General features: G+C 39.5%; 1 protein-coding gene across 1 annotated transcript; it reads right to left on the bottom strand.

Moving 5' to 3' along the window:
- Positions 1 to 13,228: 13,228 nt before the first annotated feature.
- On the bottom strand, positions 13,229 to 14,824 carry LOC121615418 (chemokine XC receptor 1-like). Its single transcript, XM_041949772.1, has 2 exons — positions 14,721 to 14,824; positions 13,229 to 14,593 (listed from the first exon to the last, which is right to left on the bottom strand). The coding sequence occupies exon 2, from the start codon at positions 14,573 to 14,575 to the stop codon at positions 13,559 to 13,561; it is 1,017 nt and encodes a 338-aa protein (XP_041805706.1). The 5' UTR covers positions 14,576 to 14,593; positions 14,721 to 14,824; the 3' UTR covers positions 13,229 to 13,558.
- Between the last annotated feature and the right edge of the window lie 2,118 nt (positions 14,825 to 16,942).

The following is a 16,942-nucleotide window of genomic DNA, read 5'->3' as shown; positions in this document are numbered from 1 at the left end:
GTTTTTTAAATGGCTACTTTCTGAGTTTCATTTCATGGATAATGCTGGTTTTATTCCTTTTTTCCTTAACTGGTTAGCAAATTAGCTTGTTTGCTAGCCAGAAAGGCCTACATTTTAACATTTATTCCACAGGTTCAAAGAACATACTGAACATGAAAAGCTCAAAAAGAAAAATATTAAAGCTGCTTTCAGCTAAGCGAACAAGAAGTGTTTGATTTCATTGATATATTCATGGTAGCTAGACAGTTATTTAGCTGAATAGCTGGATCGAGCTAGATAACTTGCTATATAGATGTAGGCCTACTCAAGGTTAACAACTTGGTTTATGTCTAATAGAATGTAGAAACTACCTTTTATTGTCACAGATATTTAAAAAAGCAGCTTTCACACTTTAGTTGACAATGAAGTGTTTAATTTAACGGATAGATGCCAACAACATTCCTGTCTATAGGCCTTGGTGATAACTAGCCAGTTAGCTAGAAATAAAAAACATTCAAGCTGCGCTCACAGCTTAGCAGTCAATTAAGTGTTTCATTAATAGTATGATGCTAGCTAGACGGCTATTGAACTGGATTGCTAGATTGAGCTAGATAGCGAACTATAAAGGCTACCACATATTGGAAGCTTTTGCTGCCTTTAGTGATAAATTGATGCAAACTAGACAGCTCAAAAACATGCATTAATTTGCCAGATTGATCCTTCATGACTTTCACAAATTTATGAGAAATGCTTACATGATTTTGAACTGAGGACACGTTTCATATGTCCACTCCAGGAAATAACACGTTAGGTATGTTTGGGTTGTCAGAAACACCAGGTGTAAACATGAATAAATTTTGTTTGTAAGAGGTCAAACGAGTTGGACCTCTCTGGGGTCCACCTGACTCCAAAAATAAGTAACGCCACGTTGTAGGCTGACTGCTGACAGCAGTGAATGACTTTATAGTTATTCACTTCCATATTTTGTCCGATTCAACAAATGTGCAAGCCAAGTTTGTGGCAATGAAAATTAAAGTTAGAAGAAAAGAAAAAGAATATTTAAGAGACTTCAATTCTTCTTCTTCTTATTATTATTATTATTGCACATCATTGCAGACAGATAGATAGATAGATAGATAGATAGATAGATAGATAGATAGATAGATAGATATCAGTACCTTTCTGTGGCTTCACTGACACTAATGTTATACCACCATCACCAACATTCCCATTTGGAAATGAGAAATCACCAACATTAAACATGTAAGAACAAGTAGGAACTTTCTCGGCTCATCTAGACTAATTATATAGCGCTTTGTGAGGAGTCATTAGGTACATAATTAACTATCTATTAGTATGGAGAAAGAATCCATTCATAATATCTATACTAAAAGGACTGACTGCTCTTTCTTAACTCATAACGTATTGTTTCATAATCACTCCGCCTTATGATTAATAAGAATCTTGATCTATCATTAAATATCACTCGTATAAATCAATTCAGATGAGGTAATAACTGTACTGACACCTTACACTGTACGCAATGAATGCAGAATTTAATAAGAAAATCTCATTTTGAAGTAGTTCTCTTCCCTGAGCAGGATAAAATTTGGTACACAAGCATCAGCTGGCAAAGAGCATCAACAAACAACAGTGTGCATCAGCAAAATCCAATTAATTTTTTTTTATGGAAGAGAATACTTTCTGTGCAGTTTTACATTGTAAGATGCACAAGCGGAGATCTTTTGTGGGGGTGATGACTGTGACGAATGTCCCGACCTGGCAGGAGAGTCATCTCATGGATGTATGATCTTTGTATGTAGAATATCTTTGCGTTTCTTTTTAGTATTCTAGTCCATTCTGCGCCATCACCAATCTGTCCCATACTGCCTTTCAAGCATTTCCTGTGGGACTCATGCTGTGTTCGTAAGGCCCCTCTCTCTAGCTCTCTCTCACACGCACACACACACACGCACACACACACACACACACACACACACATATTACACACACGCACAGACTTTGGTGACTGCAGAGGGAAGTGAGCTGTCTGTGGAGGGTTGGATTCTTGGTGTCGGTCCAAAAATGTGTCACTCGGGACACGCATGGCCTGCTGGAGGCAGGAATTCTGTCGCTAATGGGCCCCGCAGCCGTCGGCACCACCTGGGGATATGGGAGACGGGATGGATGGATGGGGGAGGATTGAGGAGGGAGAGAGAAGGGAGTGTATGCAGCACAATGTGTTAGTAACAAACACAAAAACCCTATCTATCTATCTATCTATCTATCTATCTATCTATCTATCTATCTATCTATCTATCTATCTATCTATCTATCTATCTATCTATCTTGCATCAATTTATCCATGAAATGAAACACTTTATTGTTCACTAAGCTGTGAAAGCAGCCTGGATATATGATTTTTTTCAAAATCTGCAGCAATAAAAAGGAGGGTTTCCAAATTCTATTAGACATAAACCAAGTGGTTTGCGTTCAATATGTTCTTTGAACTTGTGGAATTAATGCATTTAGAAGGAAAAGTCAACATTTTTCCCTGCCATGAAAGACAGCTTATAAAAAATGTGAAGGCATAAACAGGCAGGGCAGGTGTTGACGATGCAAATGAAACGGATGACAGATGGTGAGCCTCGCGATTGCTCACTGTGCAGATAATGGATGGAGGTAATCAAATTCCTCTGAGGCTTTGGGACTTTCTTCAGAACTTTCTCATCAATTGCACCATCAAACAGTACCGTCGTCAAATGCATCCCCCTCTGCCTCAAAAGAAGAGATACAAAGAAGTTACAAGATTTTATTTTCTGATAGACTTGGCCAAGTTCTGTAGCTAATGTTGTTGAAAATACACTTCTCTCTTAATGTTTGCGGGACTGACAGACAGAAGATCTATCTTAAAGGCACGATCCTGATCCCTTTGTTGCAAAGCCAGGTGTCGATTTATCATCATACATGTCTCTGGTAAAACAGGACGGTATATGTGGCTTAGCCGGGGATCAGAAAGCTAGTTTGAACAATAATGTGCTGCAGCTATTAGAAAAAAAGCAACAATCACATCAGCATGCCAACAAAGCCAGTCTGCAGGGGAGAATGTGCTGTTTCCATCAATACAAACCCTCCTTTCATGTTCTATGATCGAAGCCTCCACTGATTTATTCACTCCAGCCGTGAGAGTTGTTACTTCAGAAAGGAGGATCATGAAAACGAGCATCTGATGTGTATTTTTCATATTTCTCACTGGAGGGGAAGAAGCTGTAGTTCTGTAAATTTCCCCAACAGTGTGGTGACAGCCATTTGATTTTCATAGGGCCCAGTTTGAAGGTCAGTTTAATGGTCCATTTGTGTTTTGTATTCGTCTTGCTTCAGTGGAAGCTTCAAAACAAAGAGGGTCAGACAACGCAATAAATGGTATTTTTTTATGAGTAAAACATGTCATTAAAAATGCAATAAGTCTCTCAATAAGCTTGGAATCTTCTCCATCACCCAACTCGTTCTCCAAATAATCTATCAAGGCAGTTCTGGAGAAATTCATTTGCTAACTTGGCTTCACTGTTATCAGTATGGAAGACAAACACTGTTGTGTCAGACAGGACTTGAAAATGCCAATTCTGCATCTGAAAAGCATTTCCCTGTCACAACACTCAAGAGCGGCATATTACTGCAACAATTCTCTTTCACACTTTGAGCTATGATAACAGCTTCAAGTGTCAAACATATGTCTGCAGAAAAAAAGCGTAGGAGAAAGTATCACAGAGGCAAAGGGAAGAAGGTATGCTGAATATCACAAGTTTTTTATGTGTCAGGTGATGCTGTTTTTTTCATATTGAATAAATGTGATAATTGCTCCTCCAAAATCTCAGGACAGAGCACCATATTGGTTATGTTAAAGGTGCAAAAGCATTCACTTTGCATTCCTTTTTCTGTTCGTATAACAATGTTAAGGGTGCAGCAGTTTTCTGAAAGGCTGGTAAGTAACCTGCTGGGAAGTGTCTCTTTCTAACAGTGCTCAGTGGCACCTAATTGGAGGAAAAATCCATGATGACATTGAGAACCATATTGTTAGAGAAATATAATGCACAAGCTTAAAATAAGTTTTCCTGTTGTTCATTGCCCAACCAGATCAAGGGCGCATGCAGCCAAGTGAGTGTAATTAACTTTTTCCAACTCATTTGGATAATCTCTCCCTCAGTTACCTTAGCCTGTGTGAAATTCCCAATTAACTATATCCCAGCAAAATCACAAAACAACGCCATGTGAAATTTCTTAATGAATTCCTTTGTCTCTGACTGGCACAGATGAGGCATGAGAAAGGCACATGTACGGCGAGCGTATTAGTTAGGCGAGCCCATGTGATGGTGCCCGTTCACGGCTGACAGAGCGTTGGTATCCTCGGGCATGGCTGCCAAGCTGCCAGTCTGTGCCGTCACACCTTGCTGCCTTTAAAGATTGCCCTGCAGAGACGGGGAGGGGGTACGGAGGGCCTCACGTTTTTAACAACGCGCAGTCTGGCAACCCAGGAGGGTTTACGACTCAGGATCGGTGCCAAGAACTGCCCACCAGAGAGAAGGGGGGTTGAGGGGAGAGGGGGGGAGGTGGAGGATGCAAGGAGATATGGGTGTAGAGCGCAGACACAGAGTCAGGCCTCCATCAGTCACATTCACGCAAGGTATGTGTGTATGAATGTATGTATGTGCATTTATGAATGCTTCCTCTATATCAGTGTGAGTGTGTAAGAAGGCATGGGTCCAATATTGGGCGGTATATCCAACAAAACAGTATGTCAAATCGATTCATCAAGCTTTCTCTGTGACATGTTAAAGGAAAGAGAAAAGTGTGCACATATCATGTATCCCTCGCGTCATGCGCGCGCACACACACTCACACACACCCACACACACACCCACACACACACACACTTTGCCTTTTCTCAGTAATCCACACAAATGGCAGTGGATGGCAGAATGTAAATGAGCTGGTTATTACACAGCAACGTTCATCAAGCTGAGCTGGAAAGACTTCAATGGCCCTGATGAATATGCATGCAAATTTGTTAATTAAGTTAATTATTCTGCTGAAAATTCATTTGTCTTCCCAAGGACATTTCTGCGATGATTTTAACATGTTTCCACCATTAGTCATGCACGGTGCTATTGAAAATCACCTTTTGGAAAGTTGCGGCCAAAGAGGGGGATAGAACACCTACAAATGAGGAGGAGGAGGGACGAAGCAGGTAGAGGACATCAGATCAGGGGCGTGGAGTGTGGTTGGAGGTAGACGGCAGCTGGTGCAGCCTGAGGATAAGGAAGGGTAAGCCAAAAAGCATGGTCTGTAGGATATTAGCTCAGTGGGTAGAGTGCTGGAGAGTGAGTGCCAGAGCTGGGGGTCCAGTTCTCATTGGGACCATCCAAAAAATGTTTCATTCATAGGACTGTTAAGCACTTTGGAGTAAAACGTATGGTATGGTATGTGATATCATGTGATGTGAGATGATAAACTGGGGAGAGAAATATAACATCTGGTGTGGAGGTTATACTCTCACATGCAGTTTATGAGCTAAATAAATAAAGAAAATCTCCTTGGAAAACAGCTATTTTACTTTATTAGTAGCTTAATGTGTCATTATTTTTCTTAGATACATAAAGGCTTCAGGAGTAGAAAGTCAAAACATGAAGCGTGCAGGGGGTACTAACTGCGGTAGTATGTTTTATGTTCTATCTATCTATCTATCTATCTATCTATCTATCTATCTATCTATCTATCTATCTATCTATCTATCTATCTATCTATCTATCTATCTATCTATCTATCTATCTATCTATCTATCTATCTATCTATCTATCTATCTATCTATCTATCTATCTATCTATCTATCTATCATGCCAGTACAGCTAATATCTATCATTGGAGGCCTTATGTATAATTTCGGCCACATGAACTTCAGGTATATTTCCATCTTAAAATATCTACTGTAGTGCCACGTAATGCAATATTATGCTTCTGTGTTTTGTCTTGTTATGTAATTTTATGCTATGTTATGTCATGTCATGTTATGTTATAGTCTCAAGGGCCTTGTCCTTGTCCAGTCCTCCACAGTGCCATCAGTCATCAAAGTCATCAGAAAAAAGTTACAGAAAATACTTGTAAATGAGCAACATTAAAAGTGGAAGTTGCAAAGTGAGAGATGCTATAAAAAAGTAAAATAAATAAATAAAATAAAGATACAAAACAAGCCAGATGGGAAAAAATTAGCACGGAACATCAGGACGCACTGTTTGATACATCAAATGGCCAGTCTTACAAGAGGCACCTAAGCCTTTGCAGTAGGCCTAGTCTGAATATCCAGATGTTTGATTTGTTAATTAAGTCTCCATGGTAGTTAATCACTGTGTTTTCCTATCTGACAACAGCAGGTAAGTAGAGGAGGATGACCCTAAGATATAGAGAAATGATGGCGTGGGTATGCAGAGACAGGCAACATTTGTTCTATTTGGTGAGTGTTTGTGTCTGAAAACACACCGTCAGCTAAAAAAGTTGTTGACTCAAAAAGAAAAAAAAATTACAGCAGAGGCATGAAAATATATTCAAAGCAGTGCACCTCTTTAGCTCTTTGTAGGAACTAATACTCTTTTTTTTCCAAGAATGTCTTTATTATTTGTGCCTGATATATAGTGTTTCAGATTGTGATCAATAATGTGGCCCAGAAATACTGAAACAAACAGCATTATGCCAATGCCCATGTCCCCTCTAGTGGAGAAATGTAGCACTGCAGTGGCAAAATAAAGGCCAAGATGCAGCATGAGGGGCGCTTGTTTTTTTTGTTTGTTTTTTTTTAAATCTATTGTCAATCAAATGCACATTTTTTTAAGAATGAGCATGTCACCTTCCTGGATTCACGATTGAGCAAAAAAAAGACGTGTGTGTTCACATTTAAGTGTGAGGTAAAGGTGTCGAACGATTCAGGCGAACACTGAATCTCCATGATAAATTCAATTACAATGAGGTGCATTAGAGAAATGTCATACATGCCAGTGTATGTCATACAAGGATTAAGTCATCTATATTTGTTCACTAAAACAGTTGTTTGTAATAATCAGGCTGACACACTTAATCGATTTGCATGCATTTCCCTGACAGTCCAGATTAACAAGCGATGAGACTTTATTAGCAATATGCACAAAGCACACACACATTTACACATTTGCAAGGCATCAATTAAATCCACATATGCTTGGAGTAATTATCGTTATAGATAACTGAAATTAAAGGGGAGATATCGATGTGAAAAGGGAGGCTGATTTGCCCTGAAGAAAAGAAGAGCAGGGAGCGAATGTTAGGGCCAGGGAGGGCTAGTAGCAGAGACGACATAACAAAACAGCAACAGCTGTTTAGCTTGTGGCTAAAAACAGAATTGAACAACAACATCATTTGCTAAGAAAATGATCGAGGGAAAGAGATTCCGACTCCAAGATAAGAAATGGGACGCCTTATATTGTCTTTCTGAGCTCTGTGGGGTGAGTTTTCTACTATATTTGTCTTGTTTGATCTTCTCTCTGTGGTCTCTGATGTAAAGAATTTTAACAACAAACTTCCTGCATATTCTCTCATTTGCATATTAAAAGCAAAAATCCAAAAAACAAACTTTAGTCCATTACTCACCAGCTGACACGCCACAACAAGGTAGATTGGGATCTAACAGAGGTTTGATCACTTCCTCCTCCAAAAACTGAACACTCATTATTTGCTTTTACATGAGGACTCATTTGTGAGATAGCGGGATGGCTGTTCCCCAAACCGCATCACACAAGCGCGATGAAACGTCTCTGCTCATAGGTCGCTGGTATTCTGTGTTTCCTGATTGCATAAAGACACATTTCAGACTAAGTACAGGTCACTTTACATTGATTTGTCCATACAACTTTATGCAAATTGCAGTATCCAATGTTTTGCTGCTATTTCACGCACACAGATAAAATCCGGCACAAAATCCCCTCCCAGTGCCTGCCAGAGAATGTGTGAGCACACCCGTGACTGCTCTGCCCTTGACTTGTATCCATTCATCCAAGCGTGCTGGATGGTTTAGTTAATTAAGCTTAATCTACCCCCAGAGACAGATATGAGTGCTGTTACAGTGGCCCACTGAGCTGTCCCAATACACTCTTCTCTGGACCCCCCGTGGAGCCATCAGGCCTGCGCTACTCAGCCATGTTCAAGTACACGGGGCTCTGGAGAAACACATTACATATAATAGAGTTAAAAGATCTGGACCCTGGAAGAGAAAAAAACGGTTTGTGAAATATTTTGATTACTTAAATAACACGGCTAAATTGCTTTACGGTTGGAGCTTCTGGCTCGCATCATTTTAAAGAAAAGCGCATGGACGGTTGAGTTGGACACACTTGACTGCCTGTGATTTTTATCACAAACATGCAGTCTGTTGTATCATATTTTATTGATCCTGCTGCTGAGAGCTAATTTGTTTATTCTGTGTCACATAGACAAGGTCACTCCAGAGGGAAATACATCCATAACATATCGGCTGATATGTAAAAAAAAATGAAGGAGAGGAAATAAATTAAACAGATTTAGAATAACTTTATGTGCAGCTACAGTCGATGCACGAGGAACATTGCCTGGTTAATTGGTGCTTACACATATGAAGACAAAGACTAAACAGGTGGGGACAGAAATAAAGCATCTGATATACAGGTAATACAGCCTGATATACAATTTGCAAGCCAATACAAAGTCATGGGAATACATTTATTTCACTTTATAAGGCCAAATCTTTAATTTTTGGCATGGAAATGTAAGGTATATTTAAATAAATCTTTATTATAGATTAACAATACATACATCTTTGTGTAATTGATCAGATTTTAAAAACACAGGCTTGTTTAAGATAAAAATATGATTCAATCACAACATAACATCATTAACAGCGTACAGTAAATGTTAGATGATTAAAAAAGCTCTCCTTTTCCTTGGATGAAATATTATGCTTTTAATATTAGATATTATATTGTATATAGTATGCATGGTAGCAACAGCAGTCTCTCTTGAAGGTTGTGCCTTACTTGAAGGTTGATCTGTACTTGAAAGTTGTTCATCACTTGTAAATTGCACATTACTTGAAAGTAGTTCCTGTTCTTATTTTGCATGCCCTTGTGTGTCCACCTTTTTGAGCTGCTGGAACTGCAAATTTCTCCTTGGAGATAAATAAAGTATCTATCTATCTATCTATCTATCTATCTATCTATCTATCTATCTATCTATCTATCTATCTTGTAACACAGTCGCATTACAACTTAAATTGTCTACCCTGTACTTCAGCAGCCATAATCACATTAACATCATGGCATGGGATTAAAATGACTATTAAGCACAATAACCACAAATCACATGGTTTCATAATTATGATCATTTTCTCTTTTTTAACATGTATCTGAAGACACTGCCACCAGCCTTACCTCCATTCATTTTTGTTGCCATCTTGTGGGTTGAGTTGTTCAGTGCAGTAAAATCATCATAACAAGGTCATCTCAAGTATTGATTTTAGCAAGATTTACAGCTGTCACAGTGGTTTTAATTGGCCTAGATTGCATCGTTATGCTGCTGTTTTCTGTCATCACAACTTAACTTTTTTCTGCTTACTCAGCATTTCTTGATTGGATCAAGACACTCTTGCTCTTGCTTTGATTAACCAGATACTGGTTCTGCTGCTTTCTGTGGTGTCCTTCACCACGTCAGTTGTTTATCTCTAATAATGTATTAGATACACAGTTCATCAACTTTCCCATTTCTGCCTGCTCTCTGTTGTAATGATGATGTTAAATTCTTCCCCCGAACAATGATTATCCAACTAAATTTTAGCAGCCGTAAGCAAACCTTGGATTTAACCACATGTTTGGGACGTGAAAAACGGGTCCAATATTTACTCTGGTGACTGTAGGGCAAAAGAATCGGTCATAATCTGGCCTCATGTTCACTCCTCTCATTGGTTTAAATAGACTCAGGGCCTGATGCTAGCCTGCTAAAGGGGCGGGGCAGTGGTGACACCCATGTGACACAGATCCAGGAAATGACTCTGAGTGCACCATCTGCTTTCTGAACCATCTCTGAAAGCAGTCAGGCAGGGCTATGTTAGAATAAAATAACAATCATACATTTTACTTTTACTTAAAATACTTGAATTGGCCTAACAGTCAAATATCATCCACCCCACCAACACAGTCGTGAAGTTTGCGGACGACACTACAGTAGTGGGTCTCATCTCAGATAACAATGAGACCCACTACAGAGAGGAGATACACCAGCTTACCCAGTGGTGTTCAGCCAACAACCTGGTGCTGAACACAGGGAAGACCAAGGAGGTTGTTGTGGATTGGTGTCCAGAAAGACGGATCACGCCCCCCTCCTCATGGACGGAGAAGTGGTGGAGCGTGTGGACAACATCATGTTCCTGGGCCTCCACATCACATCTAATCTTTCCTGTTCCACGAATACCTCCCCCCTGGTGAAGAAGGCACAACAAAGGCTCTTCTTCCTCAGGAAACTGAAACGGGCTGGACTCTCCTCTCGGTTGCTCGTCAACTTCTACAGGGCCACAATTGAAAGCATCCTCTGCCTCAGTGTGACAGTGTGGTATGGCAGCTGCACGGCACAGGAAAGGAAACAACTGGCACGGGCGGTTAAAACTGCACAGGGCATCGTGGGCCGCCCCCTTCATGACCTAGACTCTAAATATGAAGGCCGGGTGAGGAAGAGGGCAAGATCGCCACGGACCCCAGCCATCCGGGCCCCAGACTGTTTGTACCGCTTCCATCAGGAAAGCGGTACAGGAACATCAGCACCACCACTAACAGACAGAGGGACAGCTTCTTCTCCAGAGCTGTCAGAGCTATCACCCCCAGCAGCCCCTCACTGGAGTGAGAGACTGTGAGAACTATGAGCCACTGCACACTGCACTTTACACCTTCACCTGCACCTTTTGTGTACTTAACATTTAAGTACACACATGCTTAACTAAATGGTCAGCTATTGCACTCAGCATATACATTTTAGTATATTTCAACTGCTGTTGGTACATTTCATTGTATATTTTATTGTTTATTGTTAAAATAGACAGTAGTCTTAGTATATTTTCATTTTTGGTATATTTTTATTGCATGTTGGTTTATTTTATTCTTGTATCTTAATTTTATTTTATAATCTTTCTTATCTTTCTTATTATCTTGTTTCTAACATGGGGGTTGCAATGCAAATTTAATTGACATTTCATGCTCAATGACAATAAAGGAATCTTGAATCTTGAATCTTGATCTACATGGCACAGGGAGATGCCTCCTGAACCTTTGTGCTCCACATATATGCAACAGTGGGTTCAGGCAGCAGTGGAAGTAAGGCAGAGTGTAAATGATGGCCTCTGCATCGTACATTGCCTGACTCCAATCAGCTGTGTTGTCCAGATCATCAATAATCACCGAAGACTGTATAAACAGTATGATGTTGTATGGTACAAAACAAAGGAAAAAAACAAGCCTCATGATGTCTGTTTGTTCTGCACTGTTTGATTATCCACATACCGACACAGCAGAATGTAATTATAATGCAGGTTATGAGAAAGAACAGGCCAATCTGCATGTAGATACAAAAGAGCAGAAGAGCAAATGACTATGGAGCAAATAAACACATTATATCACCATACACTTCAATGGCCTCACTGTTCACTAACACCATAATGCTTCCAGCAACACATACCGGCCATATCACAACGCTAGACATGAGGACACAGATTTTTTGGGTCGTTTGTGCAGACAAACGCGGAGCACAGAGCACAGCAACATAACGTCATGATAGTGAGGATCATGTTCAGCTGTTCAGCCCCAGAAAAGAAGCCCCAGTAAAAGGTTCCACAGGCCCAGTTACCCAACCATCCAGCCCTGTGGATGATTGCAGGCCCAAAAAGGCAGGGTCACAGTGAAGCAAAGGTCAGAAACTGTGAGCTGCAGAAGCAGGATGTCAGATGTGCTCTTCCAAGCTCGTTCCCTCAGAAGGGCCCACAGGCGGAAACTGCTTCCAGGCATGCTGATGCAGAGGATGAGGATGTAGCGCGCAGCATAGAATAGAGATTAGATGATGATTTCACATCCACGAGGCTGCCATAAGTATAAATAGTCGTCAGAATAGACACTGTTGATGTAGTCACTGTCGAGGGCCATTGTTTACTTATTGATATCTTATGAAGAAGTGACGATAGCTCTGATAAAGAAATGAGGATATGATGTTAATTCCTTATAATGCTGTGGAACACATTTTCCATTTATGCTCAACTCTCATATGAATTAGTGTATTACTGAATAAATACTGTATATGTCATGCTGTTTAAGACAGGACTCATAGAATAATTGTGGATATGGGATAAAAGTCATAAGATATTGACAGAAACTCTGAAAATATGGAATGAAATGTGTACTCAAAGCCAATAATGACACCTTACTGACATCATGTTTTGACTCAGATATGTAAATGACAACAAGTTTGCCTACCACACAGGTAATAAGAAGTTTACAGAGTATCTGAGTCATTGAGAAATGTGGTGGCAACAAAAGAATGATATGCTGGCTGATGTGTAATAATATAATAAACAACATTTATAATAAACTGAAACGATGCTTACTGTCAATGAAAAAAGCAGAACATTTCCCCAACCCCATGTCTCTGTTTTTATTGTTTTACTGTGATCAGCAAATAAAATTCTTGAATATTTTCTTTGTAAACTTGGACTTTCTCTCCAATAAAAGCTAATCCCCAGCAGACACCTCATTAACATACAGTCATACAGACAAGGATTATGTATTCAGCATATTCAATTCAATTTAATATTTAATTTATTCAGTCCATATTCTCAGAATTTGAATCAATATTCTTAAATTTATTTCTATAGTCTCATATTTTGATCCATATTCTTGATTTTTTATACCAAATTCTCAAGCTTCCGTATAATTATTGCACAATGTCCTAAAGTAAATAAATAAATGAATTTAAAAATGAATTATAAAAAACAAATAGGAAAGAAACTTACCTTGGTTGTGCACCGCAAGCGCTGCAGGCACTGCCGCCGATTTTCTCAGTCATTGTATTTTCATGCAGAAGTTTCATTCTATTTGTGACTTTTGCCAGAGAAAAGTACTTGTTCAGCAGAATTTAAAATCCAGACTGTCATGCCACAACAAGAAGTGAAAACATCTAAATTAGATTTCAGTTTAACTTTATTCAAAAATATTGCATGACCAGCACAGCAATGTTTATTCATAAGGTCTGAAAATGTGCAAAAGTGCATGTCCACACATCATCATACATATTGACATGTTTTAGATTTTTTTTTTTTTTTTTTTTTTTTACATATTCACCATTTACTGGGCACGTTTAAAAGAACATACATACAGGTAGACCAACACATTTTAAGGAACTGTGCAAAACTTAGAATGACAATTAAATAAATACAAACCGTATTGCCTAAAAGCATCTACAGCTCAAATAAATGTTTTGTCTGATGATTTAATGATTATTTGGAGGGTAGTTCCAACATAACAGCAGAGTTTTGAGCTGTAAAAGCTACATTCTGAACTACAGATGTGTTCTGCCCATTGCTCTTCTCTCTGTTCTTCCTCCTGCCATTCTCGCAGTGGAAAAGTTGCAAAAGAAGTCTTCGCAACCTTTGTGAGAGCATGTATAGCAGAGGGTTCATACAGCAGTGAGAAAAAGCAAGTATACGACAAATAGAATAGGCATTGAACAAGCGCTCTTTCGCATAACAGCCTACGGGTTCATACAAAGACATGACGACAAGTAAAATATTGTAAGGTCCCCAGCAGATGAAAAAGGCTGTGACAATGCATAAGACCGCCACTACAGTCCTGAGCCTCCTTCTGTTGGAAGTCTGCAGAACTGTCTTGAGGATGGCAGCATAGCAGAAAACAATGATGGCAAATGGGAGGAAGAAGAGCAGTGACACTTGGAGATAATATCCCAGGTTGACATCAGAGCCAACAGAGGGATCCTCACACTTGAAAAGATTGTTCCATTCGGTTTCCACCTTTACTTTGACAGCATCACTCACAGATGCAGCGATGCTGATGACCCAGGCTGCTGCACAGGTGCCCCCTGCACACCTCTGCCTCCTTGTAGGGTTTATCTGCCAGTTGTGTAGCACCACTGTTATGAAACGATCCACAGTCATGGCAGTCAGCAGAAGGACGCTACTGTACAAACCAACAATGTATGCCGCAGTCATTAATTTGCAGGCAAAGTTACCAAATACCCAGTGGTGCAGGTGATAGACGGCCCAGAATGGAAGTGTGACAGTGAAGACCAAATCAGAGAAGGCCAGGTTCAGAATGAACAGATTGGTGACATTTTTCAGGTTGTTGCCAATGAAAATAACACATAAGAGGAGAATGTTGCCTATAAGACTGAGGATGAAGATCAAAATGAAGATGGCACCACTGATGGTTTCGAAGTCAAACATCTGATCACAAAAATATACCACACCACCACTGTTGTTCACACCTGTGTCGCTCATTGTGGAGTTGTAGATTTTCTAGAAAAAATGAGCACAGAGCTGATAAATATAAAAATATAAGCAATTTTTCATTTTTAAAAAGGCAATTAAGTACTAGGTAGATTACCCTAAATAGCGCAAGTACAGAAAATACGAAGCAACTTACCCTGAACAACAGATCTAGCGTCTTGTGCTGACTCACACCACGGAGGAAAATGTTGGTATATATAGCAGCGAACTATGGTTCCTCTTTCTGTTTTACATTTTCCATCAGTGGTGCTGCTGAATTCAACATTTCTCAGAGGTTTGGCTTTTATGTTGAAACAGCAATGAGGGTTATCAGAGACACTCCCAAACTTAAGTCAAGTGATTTTTATTTTATTGCAGAGCATAGAAATGATGATTATGATGATTTTATCATGTGAAAATAACAAATAAATTCAAAAGAAAACTCCAGTCTTGAAAAGACAGCATGATTCTCATGAAATGGTGAGGGTGAAAATATAAAATAACTGATCCAAATGATTAAGATGACAAAGTGAGATGCAGATGCAGTCAAAGTGAATTATACAGTATACAGTTATATTATCTCTAATACATTGTTTAATCAGGGCATTCAAAAATATATACAAACTGAGACACAGATTTATTGGAAACTACAAAATGCCAGTTTTGTCAGCTTGAACCAGTCTGGCCACTTTGAAATGGTGACATTTTGGTAAACACTGCACTTGCTCAACATCTGCAGCACTGTCGTCACTGTCTGGGCATGTCTTTCACTTTCAACAACACGTCTCCCTTCACTCTATTTTGAATTATATCTAAAAAAAAAAAACTTCTACAGCTTTCCCTCATCTTATAATTCTGAGATTTGGATATTCAGGAAAGTTTGACAGCATAGTAGAATCCAGTATTGACACTTCTACAGCCAATTCAGCTACTTTAAAAAGGCCTAGAGTTTGTTTGTCTGGTGGTTTCGCTTACGAACATACGACTCTGAATGTAGCTATTGTAGGCAATTTAGTTTGTGTGAACACAAGGATACCAGTGGGGAATAATCGAATAATGTGTAAAGTCCACTCACTCCCCACTCCAACGCAAGCCTGCTTTCAGCCATTCACACAATGGTAGCTAGGCCACCTGCTCTTTACAAGCATATACACTCACACACCGATGTACTGCATCAGGAGCAATGTGGGGTTCAGTATCTTGCCCAAGGATACAAGACTAAAGCCAGAGATCGAACCACTGACCTTAGATAAGACGAACGCTCTACCTCCTGAGCCGCAGTCGTCTTCACAGCCTTTATTAACCTCAACTTCAGAGGGTACCGGGCCTGTATTTGAAGCAAGCTTATATTAGAAATTGACCTTTATTTCTTATTCTATCTGTTTGCAAAGTTTAACAAAGAGCAAATTAACAACAAATTGAATAACCAATTAAAAGCCCTCTTCCATTTCAGTGGACAGAATCTCCTCACTTCAGCTTTTTTTGTGAAATATTTTTGGGAACTGAAAAATTCACTGGGCATTACACAAAGACAGGACGGCAAGTAAAATATTGTAAGGTCCCCAGCAGATAAAGGAGGCTGTGACAATGCATTAGACCACCACTACAGTCCTGAGCCTCCTTCTGTTGGGTTCTGCAGAACTGTCTTGAGGATGGCAGCATAGCAGAAAACAAAGATGGCTGGTCTATTTTTTACTACGGTATTTCATACATAGCTGCTGCCGTTTAGTGGCGCTTGTATGTTCCTATAAAACACAGCTTGGCTGAGACTTTAACACACATGCGGAGGCTGAAACAAGACAATAATACTTTACGTTGAAAATCACATGATTATATTGTTGAACTTCTTAAAGTGATCGAAATGTACATTATGCCTAATTGGCATGCAGATTATATAACAGGCACCAGGAGCTTATCCACCTTGTGACAAAGGTGAGGGATCTCAGATTCTAATACTTAGCCAGAATCATAACGACCAAGATGTTGCCAAACAGACTGAGGATCACCAGTTTTTTAGCTACTTTCAGCTGTATCATCTACAAACTGGACACAACCAAACTGTGATGTTTGTGACAGATTTACGCCAAATAAGATGAAAAGAGAACAGGTGCATGTCCGATAGCTCTCGCCAGCTTTGACAAATCGATGTTTATGTCGTGGCTTGTTGCATTTGAAAGCTGTTTGAAAGTGATGTAAGTCAACTTTGCTGGTTTGTAATGGTGACGGCAGATGACAGGAGACGAGTCTTTTGTCAGTGGGATCTGATAGATAGCAGCATTACACACAGTGAAATAAGTGAAAATTTGTGAAATTGGACTATAGAGAACAAGCTATACATAATAAAATATCAAAAAAGCAAGCAGTAAAAATTATATACAT

This window comes from Chelmon rostratus, chromosome 12 (genome assembly GCF_017976325.1).
Source record: "Chelmon rostratus isolate fCheRos1 chromosome 12, fCheRos1.pri, whole genome shotgun sequence".
Taxonomy (NCBI): domain Eukaryota; kingdom Metazoa; phylum Chordata; class Actinopteri; order Chaetodontiformes; family Chaetodontidae; genus Chelmon; species Chelmon rostratus.
The sequence above is the reverse complement of the archived record's forward strand: the minus strand, read 5'-3'. Positions and strand labels throughout refer to the sequence as shown.